The sequence below is a fragment of the Salvelinus fontinalis genome, chromosome 16 (genome assembly GCF_029448725.1).
Source record: "Salvelinus fontinalis isolate EN_2023a chromosome 16, ASM2944872v1, whole genome shotgun sequence".
Taxonomy (NCBI): Eukaryota; Metazoa; Chordata; class Actinopteri; order Salmoniformes; family Salmonidae; genus Salvelinus; species Salvelinus fontinalis.
Window position 1 is genome coordinate 28,481,251 of NC_074680.1, and position 23,799 is coordinate 28,505,049.

General features: G+C 43.2%; 2 protein-coding genes across 3 annotated transcripts; one reads left to right on the forward strand and one right to left on the reverse strand.

Annotated features, from left to right (window-relative positions):
- Positions 1–527: 527 nt before the first annotated feature.
- Positions 528–19,804, forward strand: LOC129812934 (uncharacterized). 2 transcript variants are annotated; one of them, XM_055864926.1, is made up of 9 exons: positions 528–966; positions 1,747–1,777; positions 9,012–9,098; positions 10,676–10,802; positions 14,867–15,006; positions 16,168–16,349; positions 16,450–16,576; positions 17,316–17,342; positions 17,890–19,804. In XM_055864926.1, exons 1-9 carry the CDS (start codon positions 814–816, stop codon positions 18,093–18,095), a joined length of 1,080 nt encoding a protein of 359 aa, XP_055720901.1. In that variant the 5' UTR covers positions 528–813; the 3' UTR covers positions 18,096–19,804. The 2 variants fall into 2 exon arrangements, with proteins under 2 accessions (XP_055720901.1, XP_055720902.1); XM_055864927.1 differs by lacking the exon at positions 17,316–17,342 and having other exon boundaries at positions 532–966.
- Positions 19,805–20,212: 408 nt separating this feature from the next.
- LOC129812935 (transmembrane protein 179-like) lies at positions 20,213–23,493 on the reverse strand. Its single transcript, XM_055864928.1, has 4 exons — positions 22,886–23,493; positions 21,988–22,125; positions 21,828–21,906; positions 20,213–21,642 (listed from the first exon to the last, which is right to left on the reverse strand). The coding sequence occupies exons 1-4, from the start codon at positions 23,185–23,187 to the stop codon at positions 21,460–21,462; spliced, it is 702 nt and encodes a 233-aa protein (XP_055720903.1). The 5' UTR covers positions 23,188–23,493; the 3' UTR covers positions 20,213–21,459.
- Between the last annotated feature and the right edge of the window lie 306 nt (positions 23,494–23,799).

Here is a 23,799-nt window from a genome sequence, read left to right on the forward strand (position 1 = left end):
TTCTGGTTGTATAGGTGCGCGACGGGTCCTCGTACCCATGTTTATTTTATGTATATATTAGTGTTTGGAGCATGTTAAGTGGACATATATTAAAAGACTCCATTTACAATCCGTTTGACTCTCCTGCGTCTGACTTCCCTGCTACCTATACACACGACTCTGACATGTTTTCACACTTGCACAAAATTGCTGTACGAGTGCACTAGACAAATTTAGGTCAGTTTTTCCTGAAATTATATGAAATGAACAAATCTAATACATTAAACGTGCACAGTAGTGAATCCTTGCAGAAGCTTAAAGCCCTGCAGTTTAGTTTCATAAGGAGTGAGGGAAAGCCAGCCACAGTGCTCAGTCGACAGCTCCGTTTCCTACTTGCTGAGAGTGCTCACACACGCTGGCTGGGCTACTGTACGTGAGTAAAACAGTGATTGGTCGTGGGCTCTGCTAGTCAGTGAACAAATCCCCTCTGACTTCCTCTCCTCCTTTCCTGATGCAGCGTGGGAGGAGAGGGAGGGGCGTGGATCTGTCTTCTCTCAGCCACTGAGCCTCTCTCAGCCTGCCTCCGCTTGCTCTTTAGCTCAGCTCGTCACCTGCCCTTGAGTTCCTGTGGATAGATGAGACTGAGAGGAAGCCGTTCTGTAGTCTGGCTCTTCTAAACCCTATCTCTGCTGTATTTTTTTATCTCAGGGCTGTTTTCATTCTTTTTTATCCTCTCTGCTCTGGGGCTGTAGTGGAGTTGGGTGGAGAGGAGCATTTGTCCCTGGCTGGCGGAGCTCCGATGGGAGGCAGCTCTGCTTCTGGCTGGGACTGGGGATGCTGAACGGGGGGAGGGAGGGCCTGTTTCAGCTGGGACAGCAGCTCCAGCAGCAGGGGGAGTACCAGGCCGCCCTACACTGCTTCCTCAGCTCTCTGCTGGGTTTGAGGCACGTGCAGAGCTTCACCTCGCTGCCCAACTGCCTGCATCAGGTGAGCCAACGACCTTGATGTCTGGATGATCACTCACTCTCACACACATGTATACATGCACATACACGCACAAAAATACAGACACGCATACTGTAGATGCATGTTTGCACACACAAACGTCCAGGGTCAACAGACAAATGCACACACTTGTGGTGTATATTCATATGAGCACACACACATAAAACACACTCAAAACAATACTGATACCATACATGCTGTAACATACAGTACTGACACTTTTACTGATTCGCAAATGCAGTGTGTGTATGCCTGTTACTCATACTGTACATTACCATATACTATACAGACACAAGTCACACTATACATACCAATACAACCTTCACCAATGTGAAACGTCATGTTGCCACTCACAGCACAGGATCAGCATGTTTCCTGTTGACAGTGCATGGTACAAGGTGAAGAGAAGGAGTCTGTCTGTCTCTCTAGCACAAGAACAGACAGAAAAATGTCAAATGGCTCTTTTGAATGTAAGTAATATGCCATAATGCCAAACTTGTAAATATGTCATCTGCTCTGCAAGAATAAGAGTGTTTGAACTGGTCCATGTATAGTGTATAATACAGTATGTCAGCACGGTATTACCTACAGTTCTGACAGAGAGGAGTTGTCCATTCTTCACCACAGTATAGTAGCTGAAATGAGAATAGTGGACTGAGAAGGCTCATACATGGTGAGCTGAGTAGAATGCAGATAGTAAATTCATTGTGTACCGTATTCATATCATACAATCCTGATATGTGTTTTCCTCTGTGATTACAGATTGCTGAACTCTTCATCTCCGAAAATAATTGTATCCTTTACACACCAACGGAGGCCTTGTGAAACCAAACCCCTAGCCCTTATCTGACCCCCACTTCCAGAGAACTATTAGTACTATCTTTGCATGAAAAGCCTACACCTGTGAGTATAATGGGGAACAAAAGATTGTTTCCAATTTTGGTGGCAGCGGGCATGGTGAATTCCAGCACAAAATGTGATTTGACTGTACAGAGAATGCACTGTAGAAAGAGTGTCCTTGAGCCAGAATATAATCATGGCTTTGTCCCAGAATGCTCAAGGTTTTGAATAGGGCTCAAACCCTGTGTCTTTCTCCTAAGAGGATTTGTAAGTGCTTATCTCCCCACAACACAGAGTATGAGAAAACGAATTAACCTGTATTCTGCAGTGGCTGTGTGTCACCACCACCGCCATTATCCACTATAGGCCAGTGCAGTATAGTGCTCAGATAAGATGGGTGTAGTGTTGCAGGATCTATAACCTCTTCCCATGGCACTCCTATCTGTTACTGTGACACTGAAACACTTTACACGCCAGCTCAACTTATCTGCCTCAGCAAGACCCAGCTCTTCACAACCCATCTCCCAAAATAGGTTGATTTACTGGGCTGACTTCATCAATAGAGCTATTCATAGTCTGCTCATGTCCTCAGAACTCATCTAGTTAAGAGGCTCATCGGTCATGGCAGGGTTGTCTTTGGAAATGAACCAGACACATAGGATCATGAATAATTATGGCAGAATTGTTAACAGTAACATTATATAAACTTTATAGGCAGAGGTCATGGGTTGCGTCTCCATGTGAGCTACTCTGACTACAGCAAGTATATCATTAACACTGTAATGATTTAAAGTAGATAGTTTTATTCATTCACAAAGTCATTTGAGTTGTTATTATGGAACTTTATGTGAAACTCAGTATGATCCAGACATGTATTTTTGTCGACACGGAGAACAGGCCAGAATAGTTGGATACATGACAGAGTCAGTTAGAGTCCCTGGTCCCTGAAGACAAATTAAAACAGGATAGTCATGTGGCTGGGCAGAGCCAGAGTTGAACAATGCTCTCTGGGTTGTACAGTTAAAGTCGGAAGTTTACATACACTAGATTGGAGTCATTAAAACTAATTTCTCAACCCCTCCACAAATGTCTTGTTAATTAACAAACTATAGTTCTGGCGAGTCGGTTAGGACATCTACTTTGTGCATGACACAAGAAACTTTTCCAACAATTGTTTACAGACAGATTATTTCACTTATAATTCACTGTATCACAATTCCAGTGGGTCAGAAGTTTACATACACTAAGTTGACTGTGCCTTTAAACAGCTTGGAAAATTCCAGAAAATTATGTCATGGATTTAGAAGCTTCTGATAGGCTAATTGACATCATTTGAGTCAATTGGAGGTGTACCTGTGGATGTATTTCAAGGCCTACCTTCAAACTCAGTGCCTCTTTGCTTGAGAAAATGAAAAGAAATCAGCCAAGACCTCAGAAAATAAATTGTAGACCTCTAGAAGTCTGGTTCATCCTTGGGAGCAATTTCCAAACGCCTGAATGTACCACGTTCATCTGTACAAACAATAGTACACAAGTATAAACACCATGGGACCAAGCATCCGTCATACCGCTCAGGAAGGAGACGCCTTCTGTCTGCTATAGATGAACGTACTTTGGTGCGAAAAGTGCAAATCAATCCCAGAACAACAGCAAAGGATCTTGCTGGAGGAAACAGGTACAAAAGTATCTATATCCACAATAAAACTAGTCCTATATCTACATAACCTGAAAGGCTGCTCAGCAAGGAAGAAGCCACCGCTCCAAAACCGCCATAAAAAATCCAGACTACGGTTTGCAACTGCACATGGGGACAAAGATCATACTTTTTGGAGAAAGTCCTCTGGTCTGATGAAACAAAAATAGAACTATTTGGCCATAATGACCATCGTTATGTTTCGACGAAAAAGGGGGACACTTGCAAGCTGAAGAACACCATCCCAACCATGAAGCACGGGGGTGGCAGCATTATGTAGTGGGGCTGCTTTGCTGCAGGAGGGACTGGTGCCTTTCACAAAATAGATGGCAACATGAGGATGGAAAATTATGTGGATATATTGAAGCAACATCAGTCAAGAAGTTAAAGCTTGGTCGCAAATGGGTCTTCCAACTGGACAATGACCCCAAGCATACTTCCAAAGTTGAGGCAAAATGGCTTAAGGACAACAAAGTCAAGGTATTGGAATGGCCATCACAAAGCCCTGACCTCAATCCTATAGAAAATTTGTGGGCAGAACTGAAAAAGCGTGTGTGAGCAAGGAGGCCTACAAACCTGACTCAGTTACACCAGCTCTGTAAGGAGGAATGGGCCAACATCCACCCAATTTATTGTGGGAAGCTTGTGGAAGGCTACCTGAAATGTTTGACCCAAGTTTAACAATTTAAAGGCAATGCTACCAAATACTAATTGAGTGTATGTAAACTTCTGTCCCACTGGGAATGTGATGAAAGAAATAAAAGCTGAAATAAATCATTCTCTCTACTATTATTCTGACTTTTCACATTCTTAAAATAAAGTGGTGATCCTAACTGACCTAAAACAAGGAATTTATACTCGGATTAAATGTCAATAATTGTGAAAGACTAAGTTGAAATGTATTTGGCTAAGGTGTATGTAAACTTCGGACTTCAACTGTATTTGGGGAGGTTCTCAGGGGAGTGAGGGAGGTGAAGACAGACTAATCTAGCTGACTGATGGAAACTCATAGATTCACAAGCACAGACTCCATAGCATCAACTCAGCATCTAATGCCAGAATAATAACTCCCTGTTGCTGAAATTCTTCTCAGAGCTGCCAGAATTCAGAAGTGACCTCTGTCCCTCTGGCCAAAAGCCATCTTGGCTCCACTTTTGTTTATTGACATTTCTTCCATGGAAAGTGTACTCATCTGTCAATTCAATTTCACTCTCAAATAATTTTGAAAGATTAGTGGAATCTGTGTGGGTAGCTGGACAGGTAGGATGACTGACAGTGAAGGTGAACAGGTCACGGGTCAGGTGACAGAGGAATGGATGAGACTGAGGCAGGAATTCCTTTAACCATAAAATTGTATATTTACTGGGTGTGGATTCATGGACGCACAGAACGTCTGGATTAGACGGAGTTAAGGAAGAGAAAGCAACGAGATCGGGCGATGGCGATTTCCTCATTTTAATGAGTGGAGATCTGTCAGAAATTTCCACCTGACCTAATTGAAGCGCCCCTGGCCCAGATGAGCAAGTGGACATGAATTAAAGGATTTAAAGAAATGTCAAAGCACATTAATTTCAGATTGCACATTTCACTTTGGGCTGATTTCTGTAACTTGCTTGAGGCATGACGTTGTATTGAATGCTTTTTCATGAAAAAGTAAAGAGATGAATTGAGTGGGTACAGTTAATATGCCAGGAAATACAATGCAGTTATATCTGTTTGGTAATCCATACTGAATCTATTAGTCGTGAACGCGTCTCCAGACATCTGATTTATTGACCTGTGAAAAGTGCTGTGTCTGTAATGACCATCAACAGTCATTACATCAGTGGCCCAGTAAAACCTGGAGTTAACCCACAACTGTCTGTCATCAGCCCAATATGTCTACCTCAGCCGGGCTTTTATATACGAGCTATGGGGCTTCATTTTCGGCTGCCATTAAGCGAGCGCAGCCCACTTTGGTGGCACCTCTGGTGCGGGGACCTTCGTCGCCGACCCCGGACTGGGGTCCCTCGTTGCGGGCCCCGGACTGGGGTCCCTCGTTGCGGGCCCCGGACTGGGGCCGCTCGTTGCGGGCCCCGGACTGGGGACCCTCGTAGCTGGCCCCGGACTGGGCACCCTCGTTGCGGGCCCCGGACTGGGCACGCTCATTGTGGGCCCCGGACTGGGTACCCTCGCTGCGGGCCCCGGACTGGGCACCTTCGCTGCGGGCCCGGGACTGGGTACCCTCGTTGCGGGCCCCGGATTGGGAACCCTCGTTGCGGGCCCCGGACTGGTAACCCTCGTTGCGGGCCCCGGACTGGGGACCGTCGCTGGAGGCTCCGGACTGGAGACCGTCGACTGGAGGCCCCGGACTGGGCACGCTCATTGCGGGCCCCGGACTGGGCACCCTCGCTGCGGTTCCCGGACTGGGCACCCTCGCTGCGGTTCCCGGACTGGGCACCCTCGCTGCGGGCCCCGGACTGGGCACTCTCGTTGCGGGCCCCGGATTGGGAACCCTCGTTGTGGGCCCTGGACTCGTAACCCTCGTTGCGGGCCCCGGACTGGGGATCGTCGCTGGAGGCTCCGGACTGGGGACCCTCGTTGCGAGCTTCGTGCCATGACTCCTCACTGGAGGCTTCGTGCCATGATTCATCACTGGAGGCTTCGTGCCATGGATCATCACTGGAGGCTTCGTGCCACGGATCATCACTGGAGGCTTCGTGCCACGGATCATCACTGGAGGCTTCGTTCTACGGATCATCACTGGAGGCTTCTTTCCATGGATCATCACTGGAGGCTTCTTGCCATGGATCATCACTGGAGGCTTCTTGCCATGGATCATCACTGGAGTGAGGAGACGTATGGGCAGTCAGGTACGTGGAGCTGCCACAGGGCTCACCAGGCTGGGGAGACATACTGGAGGCTTGTTGGTTCTTGGCGTAGGCACCGGATACACTGGGCCATGGAGGCGCACTGGAGGTCTCGAGCGTAGAGCCTGCATAACCCGTCCTGGCTGGATGGTTATCTTCACCCTGCACATGCGGGGTGCTGACACAGGACGCACTGGGCTGTGCAGACGCACCGGAGACACAGTGCGCAGAGCCGGATATCCTGGGCCGTGGAGACGCACTGGAGGCCAGATGCGCTGAACCGGCACCTTCTGTCCTGGCTGGATGCTCACTCCAGCCCGTCCAATGCGGGGAGCTGGAATGTAGCGCACCGGGCTATGAACGCGCACTGGAGACACCGTGCGCTCCACCGCATATCACGGTGCCTGACCAGTACTATGCTCCCTCTGGTAAGCACGGCGAGTTGGTTCAGGTCTCCAACCTGACTCAGCCAATAACCCCGTGTGCCACCCCCCAAAACATTTGGGGGCTGCCTCTCGTGCCTGCTCCGTTGCCGTCTATTGTGGATTGATACTACAGTTTATGAAATGTCATAGGCTACAGTCTTGACTATATTTCCTATTCATTTTCAACTCATTTCATGTATGTTTTCATGGAAAACAAGGACATTTCTTAGTGACCCCATATTTTTCAACGGTAGTGTATTTTGGAGAATTTAGTACGACATCCGGGAACTTTTGGCATACTAACCATATCCATACTATGACCAATAAACATACTACATACTCAATTTATGTCATAAATAGTACCGTTAGTGCAGTTAGTATGAGTATTCGAACACAGCTTTGATGTTTTTTTACTGTTGTATTACTCATGACTGTAGCCTATGACATTTCATAAACTGTAGTATCAATCCACAATAGACTAGGATGAGTATATTCTGTGCCCCCAGCCGAATTGGAGTTGATGACAATGCAAAGACAGAACTTGAAACAACGGTATGCAATATTAAGCCAAGAAATGCGTTGCAAAATGCACCATACCTACTGTATTTCTATATTTTGAAAGTTATATATCTTAAACTTGATTACTGACATTATGAAAAAATTTAGTTTTTAAACAACTTAAATTCAAACATTATGGGTTAAAATACACATATACACTGAGTGTACAAAACGTTAGGAATTTTCCATGAGACTGACCAGCTGAATCCAGGTGAAAGCTATGATCCCTTATTGATGTCACTTGTTAAGTCCACTTCAATCAGTCTAGAGACGAAGGGGAGGAGATCACGTTGCAAAGCACCATATTGTGACACATTTTAGAAATATTCAAATAAGGCTTTAGACAATTATAACTTAAAGGAAGTAAACTGAAAGAGAAATGTACTCTTCTGGAGTTGATTGTTTATTCAAAACAACACAAAGTCTAAAATGGCAATTGGAGTTACATTTAAGCAACTCTCTGTGAGTTTGATTTTACTCCATTTAGTGAAGTTTTAACCCCAGAAATATCAACACCATGGCCAGAGTAGTTTTAACACAAAATGGGGGTGGGACCATATAAACTCCATTACATTTGACTCCATACGAGTTGAATTAACTCTTGCGATTTTACTGTGTAGTCATAAAAGTTAGCCTCTTTCCTTTCACATGGACAGTTATGATCAGGATTTATAGGCTACTGTCTTTATAGGCTACCATTTTGTTATGTTGTCGAAAGAGCAGGCTTACATGTGCCCTTAAAACTTGGCTCAAGGGAGTGGTGCAGGCAGAGGACTCTTTCTTAGCGACACCATGAGTGAGACCAGCTGCTGTGTTTTTCAGATCCAGGTCAAATCATTGTTTAGTTTTTCAGCTCTGACAGAGGTAAAAAGCTGTAACCAACATTCTGGTGGCCTGTATTCACTGTATATGACACATACTTTAAAAAAAGCTTTAATTTGTATCTGTGCTACTTTAACAGAAGTCAATAGGTCACACACAACAATTCAGAAATAGAACCAAGCAAAGGCTGGTCTCACGTGCAACAGAGAGCTCCTGCTTTTAAGTAGGCCGTTTATGCAGGGCTGTATGTCTGTGTTTATTTTAGGGACATTTTCCTTGCCAAGTGTAAATGGTGTTGACTTACAAAGGGATGCATTTATTTCAGTATGCAGAATGCCTTTGACAAAGTGAACAAACTTGGCTCCTGAGTCTATATTTAGGGAAAACACATATTTAGTGTGTTATTATGGAATCAGATACAAGAGACTCTGGCACATCAACATGGACAAACAAGAGACTGTCCAGATTATTATAGTTCAGGCCTTCACAGAGAATCTTGGAATCTATGATTACAGTTGCTTGTCTATTTAGAATGTTGGAATCTATGATTACAGTTGTTTGTCTATTTAGAATGTTGGAATCTATGATTACAGTTGCTTGTCTATTTAGAATGTTGGAATCTATGATTACAGTTGCTTGTCTATTTAGAATGTTGGAATCTATGATTACAGTTGCTTGTCTGTTTAGAATATTGGTGATGAGCTTGTTACTTGCTGAGGTCACGTTCAGGAGCCATTTAAAACAACAACACATTGCAGTTGAGCCTGGCGACAGCACTGTTTCTGACTTCAACAACTGACTTAATCCCTGAGACAACTGATCCTTCACCTATATAAACAGTCGGCAAGGCCCTGCAGTTCATTCAGGCTGAGAAGATGTTCTATGAGGTTGCTCTGATCGAGCTCACTGCTGTTCAGGGGAGCACAGGCAAGTACATTTAGATCTATACCATGGGGGCATTAAGGGGGTATTATCACTCTAACTTGGTGATTAGGGAGTGTCGTAATGGTACCCAAGGAAATGCAATTGCTAGGAGCCAACTATGCGGTATACAGTATGATATACAGTGGGGGGATTTACCTGCTTTTTGTTATATACAAATCTGAATTGATACCAGTGAGCAATGTGTGATTCTGTACAATAGAGAAACAAACCTCCAACAGAGAGCCTGGCGTATTCCTTACAGCCCAACAGGCACCATGTGATTCATTTAACCTCGGTCCATCTTTATTTGCTGTAAACATAGCATAGCTCTGAGACAGTGTTCACCTCAAGTGTCCAGTCATTGGTCACCTGCTGCCTCTCCTCTGCAGACGTCTGCATTCATCTCTGTCATCTCTTCTGTCTCTCTTTCTCTGCCTGTCTGACAGGAGGCTGCTCTTAGTTTGTCTGCAAAGAGGCTGTTCCCTGTCTGTCTGCCCGGGAGGCTGCTGTCTGTCTGCCAAGAGGCAGATGTCTATCTGTCTGCAGGGAGGCTGCTGATGCTGCAGCAGCTCAGTGTTGCGTGGGCCGGAGGTAGCAGGAGTTATGAGACAGACAGGGAAGACTAATGGCCATGCTAGGCATTATCTCATAAAGAGTTGTGTGGCGCCATGGAATACTGAGGCCCCTGATTCAGCACTGTGCCTGCTTCTCTGCTTCTGGCATCACAATCACTCCACCAACCTTCTGTCTCTCTCTCTCTTCAATCTCCTGTTCAAACCTTTGCCCATTTTCACGTTCTCTCATTCTCCGTCAAAGATAGAAAAAAGCAAAATAATTTTTTGATATGATTTTCTGTGATTCTTAATGTAAACATTTAGGGTGTATCTGTACAGGCACTCCAGCTATTTGTTCCTCCATAACACTGCAGCAGTGTCATGGCTCTCCAGTCCCGCTACTGCAATGCAAACCCAATAAAAGTTTATCTGTAGTGACTTTGGGTAAGAAAAGGCTGTACTAAATGGATTCCATTTAGTACTACATTTAGTACTACCCTATTTCCTATTCTTTCTTTTACCTCATCCTGTTCAAAGTTTCCGTCCACTTATTGCCATTTCTGAAACACTTTACTTTTCTGTTTACCTCCCTGTAACATTAGGCTGTAAATGTTTCTATGTAGGCTAATCTCCACTCCCAACAGGGTCAGGTCAGTTGTGTATTTGCCTGTGTAAGCTGGTAGCTGTGTCACTGCTCTTGTGGGCGTGGTGAGTGTTCTGTTTTGACTCACAGTATCTTCTCCCTGCCCTCTTACCTCTGCTCCCCTGCTCACTATCCTGTTGGCTCCACTGTACCCTGCTGTTCAAACTCCACTCTCATCTCCACACTGCCAGCCCTGCCAGAGACCACGTCGCCAGCCTTTTGGATTCTGTTTACTTGCTGTGGAGAGAGACAGAGACAGAGCGAGAGGGAGTTAGAGGGATAGAAAGAGAGAGAGGGATAGAGCGTGGGAAAGAGAAGGATAGAGACAGACATTAGCGGGCAGCTGACTGCGTCTGATTACATGACCTGTGTGTGTGTAACAGGCCCCCAGGAGGAGGCTTTGCTGGGCTCGGCGGGGACAGGATGGGCATCCTCAGAGGAGCTATCGGATCACGCCTCCCAGGCACAGCACCTGGAGCAGCTAGCCCAGCTCTGCATCGTGAGTAAAAGGTGCGTAGAGATGAATAACGTGAAAGGCTGTATCCGCTGTTGGTTACAGTACTGTATGTAATTAAAAATAGGCTAATTTATTATGTGTTCTGTGTGTCTAAAGGCTCTCTGGGCCCAGTGAACAAGTAGAACACAAAATGTCCTCACTTGCAATAAGGACAGTGTTGCTTAGTACTGTTGGTTTTCCTCTCATTAAAAAAGTTGTCTAGCTGTTTCTGTTCAGCTGACCTTCTGTACTTTTGTTGGTCTATACTGGGTTTCAAGTAAGGATGGGATGAACAAGCAGAGAATTATCTTGTTAAAATGCCTGTTATACACTGAGTGTACAAAACATTAGGAACTGCATTTTTGATATCGATAATTCAATCTTTATAGTAATTGTTTTTATTTTTTATATCGCTAATTACATTTTTAATATCAATAATGTCATTGTGTATATTAATAATTGTCCAATTCTGCATATATTAGTATACACCAGTGGTGGAAAAGTACCCAATTGTCATACTTGAGTAATAGAAAATGACTTAAGTCACCCAGTAAAATAATACTTGAGTAAAAGTCTAAAAGTATTTGGTTTTAAATATACTTAAGTATCAAAAGTAAGAGTAAAAGTATGAATAATAAAATAAATCCTTATATTAAGCGAACCAGACGGCACAATTCTCTTGTTTTTTTAATTTACGGATAGCCAGGGGCACATGCCAACACTCAGATATAATTTAAAAACTAAGCATTTGTGTTTAGTGAGCCCGCCAGACCATAGGCAATACGGATGACCAGGGATGTTCTCTTGATAAGTGTGTGAATTGGACCCTTTCTGTCCTGCTAAACGAATACAAAATGTAATGAGTACTTTTGGGTTTCAGGAAAAACATATGGAGTTAAAAGTACATCATTTTCTTTAGGAATGTAGTGAAGTCAAAGTAAAAGTTGTCAAATTACAAATAGTAAAGTGAAGTACAGATACCCCAAAAAACGACTTAAGTAGTACTTTAAAGTATGTATGCTTAAGTACTTTACACCACTGGTATAAACTGAGTGTACAAAACATTAACAACACCTGCTCTTTCCATCACATACACTGACCAGGTGAATCCAGGTCAAAGTTATAATCCCTTATTGATGTCATCTATTAAATCCACTTCAATCAAAGTAGATGAAGGGGATGAGACAGGTTCAAGAAGGATTTATAAGCCCTTAAACAACTGAGACATGGATTGTATGTGTGTGCCATTCAGAGGGTGATTTAAGATTTAAGTGCCTTTCAACAGGGTATGGTAATAGGTGCCAGTAATAGGTGCCAGAATGGTTGCTGCTGGGATTTTCATGCTCAACCGTTTCCCGTGTGTCCACCATCCAAAGGACATTAAGCCAACTTGACACAACTGTGGGAAACATTGGAGTCAATATGGGCCAGCATCCCTCTGGAGCGCTTTGGACACCTTGCAGTGTCAATGCCCCGACGAATTGAGGCTGTTCTGAGGGCAAAAGAGGGTGCAATTCAATATTAGGAAGGTGCTTCTAATGTTTTGTCCACTCAGTATAGATCGTATAATATACAGTATTGACCAGGGGTATTCAACTATTACCCTACTAGGTCAGGAACCTGCTGGTTTTCTGTTATATCTGATAATTGCACCCACCTGGTGTCCCAGGTCTAAATCAGTCCCTGATTAGAGGGGAACAATGAATAAATGCAGCGTAACTGGCTTCAAGGTCCAGAGTTGAGTTTGAGGGGTATAGTGGCAAAAAAAAGGCTATAGTTATATTTATGCTGTGTATTTTGATACTCAGTCAAGCTCTTTTTACTTTTCAAAGGCTGTATATGAGAGTATAATATCTTTAAAAGGTGATTAACAGTGATATTATTGTGCCAGAGGCTATCTCACAGAGACATTGTTTGCATTGTTTAAATAGAAAATTTCTGAACTGTCTATGAGGTGGAACTGTCTCCAAAATTGTTAGCTTTTCTTTTCTTATTTCTAACAGAAATGTACCGTATTTAAACCGTAGATTGTCTCACATCTTCAGTTGATTGAACTCAGTAACACATTGCCCCTCCCTCTGATTGTTAGTGAAAGACGGATTATATCTTTATAATGCTTTGAACATATGTCATCAGGATGGACATTTCCTCATCCAATAAACAAGTGCAGGAATAAGTGTTTGCATCCGTGGCCCCAATGCAAAAACCACCGGGTTGATTTCACTTGGAGAAAAGGGCCACCATATCTAATGTTACCAGAACACAGGGATCTGGTCCTTGATGCAGGGGTACTCTGAGACAGTAACATCAACATTTATTTGCCCATGTTGTCATTGGTTGGAAGATTAAAGCATCAAGTCTGATTGTCTTGAGAGGGTGGAAGGGGGGGACAGGTGCATAGGGAGAGGGGTGTGATGGTTGGATAAAGTGACGAAGCTAGTTAATCTTGAATGAGATTGTAGAGATTGTTTATGGCTGTACCCAGGGTCTTGGGTTTCTGGGCAAACAAGGACAAGCAGATTGTAGAGATTGTTTATGGCTATACCCAGGGTCTTGGGTTTCTGGGCAAACAATGACTAGCACTAGTTCGTTTCTGCTGTTTGACCTCATTCTTGTACTATACTTTTGGTTTTGGGTCTCCAGCACAATGGTCTCATAGACTAGACGTAACATAGTAAATGTAAATATATTTTATGATTGGAATGGTTAGATAAGACAGATGGTTACTTAAGGCAAAAATTAAGTGGGTGGATTGATCGGCGTTTAACCCAAAGGTTGCGAGTTCGAATCTCATCAGGGACAACTTTAGCATTTTAGCTAATTGGCAACTGTTTTACTACTTACTACTTTTTAGCTACGTTGCAAGTACTTGTTACTTAACACTTAACCCTATTAGCTAACCCTACCCGCAAACCTAACCTTAACCCTTTAACCTAACTCCTAAACTTAACCCTAACTTTAACCCTAACCTCTTACCCTAACCCCTAGACTAGCTAACGTTAGCCACTTAGCCACCTAGCTAGAATTTGTGATCTAATAGGAGATGGACAGGAACTTCTTTTGGACTAATTTAACGGGATGTTGTAGTCGCCAGCCCCCATCTTCTCTTGTGGTGCTTCCTGAATCTTTCAACGCTGTGGCAGGAAGTTCTTCGGCCGTTGAAGGGCTTCTCTGTACTTTGGCGATAGGATGTCCTCAAAGGACATTCTAAACAGTGCAAAAGGACACCTGGCCATTACTAATTGAAGGGAATAATGGTTTTGGAACAGCGATCCTGAAATCTGCCACACTAAACGGGGCTTCCTCTCATCTATGGCCACACATGAGGATGATGAATGACCTTGTGTGGTGTTACCCGCTGGCACATACAGATACAGAGAGCGCAGCAGAGTTGGAATTTGTCATGCCATGCTATGCCCACCTAACTCTGTTCCAGAGGGGGATAGCCATGGAAGGGTGCAGAGTAAACCAACCTGTGGAGGCCATGGCATTTGTAATTCACCCTGGAGCCAGGATGAGGGAAGCCGCTTGGCAGTTGGCAGGCACTGGACGTTTCCACTGGCTTCATAAGGTTGGGTCTTTGGCCCTGAGCCCACAGCCCTATCGGCCCAGCCTCGTTGCTCCAAATCTAATCACAGCTCAGCCCACGTGTGTTTGGATTTGTCATGCTGCTCTGCTTCAAACACCGACATCGATCCTCACACCTGACAATGCAGCCCGTCCCACTAAGCTTGATTAAGGTCAGCCATTGTTTTGCTCCCTGAAAGGATTTATTTATGGGATTAAATTAACCAAGGGTGCCAGAAAATATATATTTCAGCCCGAATCCAAGCCCAGGTTGATTCTTTGGAATGACATGAACTGCTTTTTCTAGTTCAAGTATTATGAGCATACTGATACAAAAATAATCTACTGATACTACTGATACAAACTACTACTGATACAAAAATAATCTACTGATACAAACTACTACTGATACAAAAATAATCTACTGATACTACCGATACAAACTACTACTGATACAAAAATAATCCATAAAATGTTACTTATCTATGTGTTCCTGTCCTTTGTCTTTCAGACCTCATCTTGCTTTAGAGTACAGTGGGAAAGCCACTAAGATCCATCAGAGGGCTTTTGGCAACGACCACCCGATCACAGACAGGAGTCTGGAGCTGCTGGCCACCGTCTACGCAGAGATCGGCAAGACAGAATACTCAGGTAAAAGCCATAGCCATGCTGAGTAAAGACAGAAAAGCTATAGACATATTGAATTGGTCATGAGTGTGGCTGAGTGTGATAGCATGTACTGTACTGTCAGTATGACAGACAAGCCTTCCTTACAGCACACAGGCAGACAAAGAGTTTTATATTTGATAGTTTGTGGTTAAAAATGTACACTGTACACTGAGAGGTGATGTAGTGTAACACAAAGCACTCTCCAGTGGCATGACAAGCCCAAGAACAACCACCTTGCTTCAGCTCACACACTGCACTGTAAGTGGCATACAGAATTCCAATTAACCTTCGTACTGTACGATGTCAGCTCAAGGAAATGTTCAATTAAATAACACACTCACTGTGCTGTTGGACATCAAAGTGGTTTTATATAGAGCTGAACATAAAATACTTTGACAGTTTGAGGCCACTGTAATGTTGTGCTCATGCATCGCTTGCATGAAGAGGAAGATGCATTTTCTATTATTTCCCAAAGTTGACATTTTTAGGGAAGAGAGGTCTTCATTGGGTAAAATGTGCCCTAGATGTTAAGATCAATTGTTGAGTCAGCTTTCACAGACTAGGGTGCTCAGTAAAGCAGGTTATGTAGAACCTGGGTTGCTAAGACAACAGTTCACATTGTACGTTGTTATTCATTCCGGTTGACCTTCTTGGTCATATCCTAGGTAAAATAGATCTGTAAATAAATACAGAGAACAGCTGAAGCAAGAACACAGTTTGTCTTTGCAATGTAATCCAGGTCACTGTCAGGGTACACGTTTCATTCAAATGACTCTGTTTTCTCTCTGTGTAACTTCGTTTCACACACAAAGCGTGATTTCTCTGTGACTTAAAATCGCTGTCATGGAGATGTCATTATGGGTGTGTGCTGCACGCCTCCTATAAATTCCTTTATTGATAGTTGGGCCGTCTACATGTTGTTTATTCATTCTATTGCACAGCTATCATAACTCAAAGCTAGTGTATTGCTTTGTAACTGTGTACATGGCCCTGATGGAGTCAACACAAAAATGTTTGTTTTGTATTTTGAACTTTCATCTTCAGCTCTATCTACCCAGTAATTGTCTGCATGTTTACTTGTACCTTGACTCCAGGTTCCATTGACAGTTAGAGACTAATGTTTACTCATGGTTAACTCCTTAGACTCCCTGGGCCAGTGTGTGTCAGTGCTGTCCAAGAGGTTTGCTGCTGCCGAGTCCTTCAGAGACAAACTCAACAACGGTCTTCCCCATTCCCACTCTCATTCCCATTCCCATCGGGAGAAACACTCCGAGGTCTGGCACAGGAAAGACCCCAGTACACAGGATGATACACCAAAACCAAAGGTGACACTTTCACTAAGACTACCTTTTTTTCCCAGTCAATGTACTTAAAACTGGTGTCCATTGTGTCCTCACTTCTAATGATATCTCACCCACTCCTCAGGTCACCAACGGTAAAATTCCTACGTCCATACTGAAGAGGTCTGTCTCAGGATCAGACTCGGAGCCCAGCCACAGACGGAAAGGCGAGCGACGGGTCCGGTTCCGGGAGCCTGAGACCACTGTGCATGGTGAGAGACACAGCCGGAGATCAAATACCAAACATAGGGAGGTCATGAGGACAAGACCTGTCCTAACTTTAAAAGTCTGGGCCCATTCAGTGCATGTAACGAGCCGAGGAGAGATAAAGCGTGTGTGTCAGACTATACCTGATAAAGAGGGTTACCCTCTGGTGCATTTTCACCTCTACCCAATCACTCTGACTTCTTTACTGCACTCGGAGGCTCTAGTCTGCAGAAACAAGAAACACATTTATCATTGGACTGACTCAGCTCTATTACACTGGGTTTGGGGAGTTAAACACTCACTATATCAAAATGTATAAAACAATTCTTAGTAATATATTGGTGAGATATATTGCTAAATCTACTGTTCTCCTCATTCTCTATGGGCCAATGTACCTCACAAAGGGGAAGGAATTGTTATGGCGTAGCGGGTAAAAGAAAATGAACAAGATACAGTAAAATCCTGTGATTAGATCGTAAAACACTGTCCCTTGAGGATACTGTAGTATTTAATGCAATGCTGAATTTAGAAAAAGAACAAACATGTTCAAGTGATTTACACTTCCTGATGAATTATGCATGCAAATGAGTCAGCATACAATCTGTGACACAGAGATAGATAATTCCGTGCAGCCATCCATTGTAGCTGTACGCCACCAGGCATGTGTGTACTGTGGCTGCAGCTAGATGTCTAGGTGCAATGTGAAGCTGTTATTTACTTGTTTATTATCTATCGGTTTCGCAGACGTTCCATACTATGACTGTTTAGATGGTAAGTCTGTCTGAGAGTGGTCCCAATTATTAACTTACTAAGAGCATGAAGCAAGTGTCACCCTCACTGACTGGTCATTACTGACTTGTCATAGTAAACTTGTTTATGGAATACTGTTGTGTGGTGATTCGTGTGAAAATATGCCATCATAGACATTTTAATATTGTACTGTGATGCATGGGTTTTCCTCCCTCCAGTGAGTTCGTTTTGCATGGCCCGTTGCCCGAGGTGGGAGAAGTTTGCACATTAAGTGAAATCTTCACCCACCGGGGCACCGGGCCATGCAAAATTAACTGGCCCATTTGTATCCACTGTTGATATTGCATATTCCAGTCCAGTATCTGGTGTATGGAACGTTTTATACAGTTAGCAAAGAGCCATAACCAAAAACACAAAAAAAGCAGGCCTCTAGCTACAATGGGTGGAGAAAATGTATTTTGGAATCAGGAAGATGCCATGCCCCTCACACCTGAGCGGGCAGACTGGATGAGCCATTGCAATTCATAAATCATTCAACAGTTTGTTGTTGGTCTCTTTTGGTTCACAGCCTATGACACGTCACCGCCACGCCCCCACCTGGCCCTGTTCACCTGCTTGTTCTTGCTGATGTCACTGCTGGGCGTGGTCATGTACAGCACGGACCGCCGGCGCCCACAGCGTGTGTGTGAGGAGCTGGAGGCCTCACTGGCTGTCTATCTGATACACATGAAACAGCTGCTGTGGGGCTGCTGGATCTGGCTAACCATGCAGTGACTGGGAGCCACCAAAGGGGGAGACGTGGAGCACTGAATTCACTCTCTTGCTCACTACATGTCCCTTAAGGTGTCCTTACCCAGCTTGGTCTACGAGCACACCTCAGTCATACACACTGACTACCTATCTATCTATGGTGTTGAGATGTGCACCCCTACTGCTACGCTCACACCCATATATGGAGAAATGTGTAATCTCAGAGATACAGTACGTATCCTCCATGCCTGTACACTGGTGGTATGCAGCCATGTTTGTTTTGTCGATAAGATGTTTTGCACGTCAGCAATGTTGACGCTCACTGATTATGCTCATTTAATTGCTACAATTATTTACATTTTCCATTCTTGACGCGATCTATTGTATGTGAGTAAATGTTTAATGTTTAATGGAATGTAAAATCAATTGTATTTATTTTATTACAATACTACAGTACGTAATTTTGTGTACTTAAAAGATTACTACAGATATGAATGTGTATATACCGTATAGTAAGGACTATCACAATATTACGCCTTGTTATTGCACATAATTGAATGTAGAAAATGTGAAAACTGCTTTAAATTGGCAAAAAACACCCTTACTGTCTAAAATAAGGATTATGGATTGAGTCGAGCACAATGTGACCACCTTTTAAAAAGGATTTCTGAAACAGACACAGGACTGCTTCAATTCACAGTGCCAGGTTGATATAGCAAATTGATTGACAAAGCCATCTTTCTTTTACAGCATAAATACTGTAGTCTGACCATTTTTAGGTCAGATAAATGTTGTGATCCCAGTTGGACAAAGATGACAACTTCAGCACAATAATATGAATGCTCTCTTTCCTGGGAATGTACTCAAATTCAATGAGTGATTATGACAGTGTACCTCTTGGTAAATGCTAAAATGCCATAGGCAATATCCTCTAAATGTTATTTATTTCTTATATACTGCATATCTGCATCTACTCAAATATCCAATACTTTTGTTTTCTTTACAGTACATTTTGAAAGGGCTTTTTTTGCATTTCTATTTTTTGATTGATCCGATATTCAGGTTTTAATCTTCATGTCAAATGCTTTTAAAGCTGTGGATTATTTGGGGATTGAAACATACTTTAAATTAGAGTAAATGTTTATGCTGCAAAGTAAATAAAAGGAATGTACATTAACTGTACGGTCCGATGATCTAGGGTAAGATGCAGCAACATTATGACACTAATTGAAGCATCACTGTGGGACCTTCATTAACTGGCACCATTCAAATATCGAGCATTTAGAAATTGAGTCTCTTCTTTAAATGTGTTGTGCTTTAAAGGGCAATGTGATGCTTATCAAATACATGTCAATCTGAGCAATAAAACACAAAACATTGTTTCCAATAATACATATTCTTTATACAGCTTTCAGGGAACACAACTATAGGAAAGAGTCAGTGTTGGAAAAAATCTGAGCAATACGATGCAACCAATGTCTGAATGGAAGAGATACTGAGACTGAAGGTTTTCTCTGCACTCTCAAGCGGAACGACTGTCATTAGCAACACAAATATCTAGCAAGTAAACATGGCCTGTATCTGCACATTTTGGTTAGTAGCTGCATTTCACTGCTGACAATCTGTATGTGGTCACTTTGAAAGAAGTGCCTTTTAGAAGGATTTCTTAGTTTCTATCTTTTTTTATTTTATTTTATTATTTTAAATAAAACTGTCATTGCATACCAAAGTCAGTGAGGGTGGTGACTAGCTTTTTATAGTCTAACATGCTTTTGAATGTGTGTGTGTGTGTGTGTTGTGCTCGCGTGCATGCGTTGGTGTGAGAGAGAGCGCTTGCATGTGTGCAATAAAATGATGATCCATCTTTCCACGCCGCAGGCTACATTTCCTCACGCACAACAACACAGAACTAGCCTTGGATAATGTGTCATCCTGTCTATGTTACAGACTTCTCACTCACTGTCAAAACATTTTTTTTGCGTCAAGATTGTGTCAAATAACAAAGGAGGGGCGAGCCTGAGCTTTTATGATTATCAGGATGAACAGATTGACTGATTTAGCTACTCATGTGATTTTCAGGCATTTCATCCTGAGATCTGTTCCAGTCAGTTTAAGTTCATTGACAAAGTTCTTACAAAGTACACTTTTCATTTTTTTTTTTAATACTGTTTGGTAATTGTAGATACTGCATAATAGACTGAAAATCACACATCATACTCTGTTGCTGCATGCATGCAAAGAATTCACACATTACTGAAAGACCTGTACAATTTGTAAGTCGCTCTGGATAAGAGCGTCTGCTAAATGACTTAAATGTAAATGTAAATGTAATGTATTCGACTGTTACAAAATAATATATTGCCCAACACAGAAAACGGTCAGCCTGCTCACACTGTCTACACACAGTACATGCAAAAAATTAAACAAAGAAAATATGATCCATTTGAACCATCCTTTAACCACCTTGTGTGAGTCACCATCTATGTGCAGCTAAATGGGAAATCACGGTAAAAACGAGTCTCAATGCACCATTTCTATCCTCATTAAATGGCCTTGATTTTCTGAGCTCATTTACACTCCAGTGTGTGTCTTGAAGTGGAAGACATGTCAACAGTAACTCATTATCAAATATAAATATAGCAAGTGGACAAATGCATTGAATCAGCTCCACAATACAGCCGGAACCTCTTTACCCTACAGCGCTTTACCGTCAACAGCAGCGTTTTCAACGGGAAAATCAGGAAACATATATGAGGAGGAGTATGTCCAAGCAAGACATAACAATGCACTCTAAAAACAGTTAATGGATTTCATTTGATTGAAAATGCACTGAGTGTACAAAACATTAAGAACACCTGAAAGCTATGATCCCTTATTGATTGATGTCACCTGTTAAATCCACGTCAATCAGTGTAGATGAAGGGGGGATATAGGTAAAAAAGGATGTTTAAGCCTTGAGACAACTGAGACATGGTTTGTGTGCCATTCAGAGGGTGAATGGGCAAGACAAAAGATTGAAGTGCAGTATGGTAGTAGGTCTCAGGCGCACCGGTTTGTATCAAGAACTGAAACGCTGCTGGGTTTTTCACACTCAACAGTTTCTTGTGTGTATCAAGAATGGTCCACCATCGAATGGACATCCAACCAACTTTAACACAACCGTGGGAAGCATTGGAGTTAACATGGGCCAGCATCCATGTGGAACGCTTTCGACATCTTGTAGAGTCCATGCCCCAATGAATTGAGGCTGTCTGAGGGCAAAAAGGGGTGAAACTCAATATTAGGAAGGTGTTCCTAATCTTTTGTACACTCAGTGTAGATTGACAGGGGCTGGCAGTTGGGGTAGGATAGGAGGATATGTCAGTAATGTGCACGTGCCCTCTGGGTGTTAGATCATGCCACTCTTCAACTTGTTGGCATCGGAGCCCCGGTGGGACGAGTGTCCCAGCAGCAGCTCCTTCTCGTGGATCAGACTGTCCAGAAGGTCCTCCTGGCGGTAGTTGTGGTAGACCTTGAGGAAGGCCATGACCGTGATGCCCAGCCATGTCAGCCACGCTGCCCACAGACCAAACTTCACAGCAGAGATGGGGGGGGGGGGGGGGGGCAGGGGGGGATGTTTAACAGACATTACATAGCCTCACAGATTTAAACAAGCGCTAGGGGTTTCCAAGTTCATTGCAAATGTTTTAATAAGTCCCCGGTACAGTCTAAGATATCAACACAGTGTATGACAATATACATCCGTCTGACCCTTACCTGGGCAATAGCAAACTGGTCATAGAACGATGAGTTGTCCAATCCTAACTCCAGATCAGTGTCCTGCATTTCCTCACAGCTGAGATACAAGACAAAGTTAGTTTAGGAAAATAATTCTTCGGACTGTCCAAGAGCCATATGATGGGATCATGAGCCTCACCTGCTGGGCATGCCCCCCCCCTCTGTGATGGCGTCACACCACAGGTTGAAGCCCACACTGATGATGGTGCTAGAGAGGAACACTGTGAACACCACCAAGGAGCTGATCAACAGATTCAGGAAGGCATTGAACAGGGAACTGCACTCACAGAGACAGAGTGAAAGAGCAAGAGAGAAAGTAAGAGAGATAATGTAAGACAGTTCAATAATGTAATTGTTCTATCATTACCATCCCTGGCACATTTGCCTAATGTTGTATGTATTGGACTTGATTAGATGATAATTAATTTAACTGTGACTATGTTGCATTCTAATGGACGACATGACCAATAGAAGGAGATTGGTGCTGTACCTGTATGCCAATAATTAATTAATTCTTAGTTTTAGATACATGTTTTTTAAGTGGATGGATATATTAACCTATCCACCCTATGTCAGAATGAAACAATGACAGACTAATGAAAACCTCTGCATTGCACAGTAGCAAAACGGTTATTATAAAGATTGCAAGCGTCTAATCATTATATAAGGCCTATCAATCAATGCAGTTTTTGTGATTGCACCTCTGTTGAAAGGCAGAAAATGGCATGTCTTCCCTCGGGCTGATTGAACATATTGATTACGGAGCAAAGCAGCGAGATGGGCAGACTTTGCCATAGCAAAAACATACGTTTACATTTTTTGAGGGCTAGATCTGTAGACCCCAGAAAAGGCAATTGAACGAAAGGCTGTAATTATTCAAGAAGGATCACTGATCATTCAGGTGTGGGAGTGGATGGGCATGGGCTACTTGAAACACATCCCATCTATTTTTCTCTATTTAAATAATTCAGATAGAATAAACACAAAGAAAACCTGCAAATCAAAACACAAGAACCACAAGTGATTAGGACACTCACTCGTCGTGGCCTTTGAAAAGAAACAACAGCAGTCTCCATGACTGCACTGCGGACAGGATGAGAGATGCTATCCCGACAAAAGTGATGAAACTGCAGGAAGATGCCGGTCCCCACTCCTCAACGATAAAGCGCTGCTTTGAGACTGTGATGTTCTCATTCTGCCACATACCACGCGTGAAAAGCAAGCATTTTCCATGAAAATCCTCCGTGTTTTCGGAGAGAGGCACTACGGCAATAAAACCAAACACAAACGCCAAAAAATAGAGGATGCATTGGGCGAAAATTAAATGATCAAGGGCCATTATTGCGTCTCCTTTCTCTTACTGCGTTCGTTGCATCGGCGACTGCGCAGTAGAGACATTTGAGCGTGGGCGCAGCATCAGCATCATTCGTGCTGGAGCAGCAGGCTCAATGGGAACGATTCAGACAAAGTCTCGTTTACATTAACCATAAGCACTCCTCCTTTACATTACACCGATTGTCATTCGTTTCAATGTGGACGCCGACAATGGAGTGGAATCGCAACGCCCCCTTGCGGTTGAAGGCTCTGTTGCGAGACGCATACTTGATATTTTTCCAAACTTTGTGTGGTCTTCAGTCCTGCCAGAGGCTGCATTCCAAACACTTAAAAGACACACCCTCTCCCCTCAGCCCTCAAATTAAGTGGACACTTCTGATGACGTGTGATGACGTCTGACGAGTTGATACTTGCAAAGCAAGGGGCGAGGGAAGAATTAATTCATTTTAAATGGACCACTCTTGCCCAGAAATGTATCACTACTCGTTTATCCCACTGTTGTGTTTTCAGTCATCATGGAACTGTTGAGTGTGCCTTATATTCACTACAGTTAATTATGACTGCATTTCATATTTTGGCTAGAAGACAACGCATCCACAGACATCGTATGTTAGCC

Coding starts and splice junctions, on each gene's coding strand:
- LOC129812934 (XM_055864926.1), top strand. CDS start 814: ATGCTGAACGGGGGGAGGGAGGGCCTGTTTCAGCTGGGACAGCAGCTC. Junction 15,007..16,167: donor CGGCAAGACAGAATACTCAG/GTAAAAGCCATA, acceptor TTAACTCCTTAG/ACTCCCTGGGCCAGTGTGTG. Junction 17,343..17,889: donor ATACTATGACTGTTTAGATG/GTAAGTCTGTCT, acceptor TTTGGTTCACAG/CCTATGACACGTCACCGCCA.
- LOC129812935 (XM_055864928.1), bottom strand. CDS start 23,187: ATGGCCCTTGATCATTTAATTTTCGCCCAATGCATCCTCTATTTTTTG. Junction 21,907..21,987: donor GGGGGGGGCATGCCCAGCAG/GTGAGGCTCATG, acceptor CTTGTATCTCAG/CTGTGAGGAAATGCAGGACA. Junction 21,643..21,827: donor ACCAGTTTGCTATTGCCCAG/GTAAGGGTCAGA, acceptor TCTGCTGTGAAG/TTTGGTCTGTGGGCAGCGTG.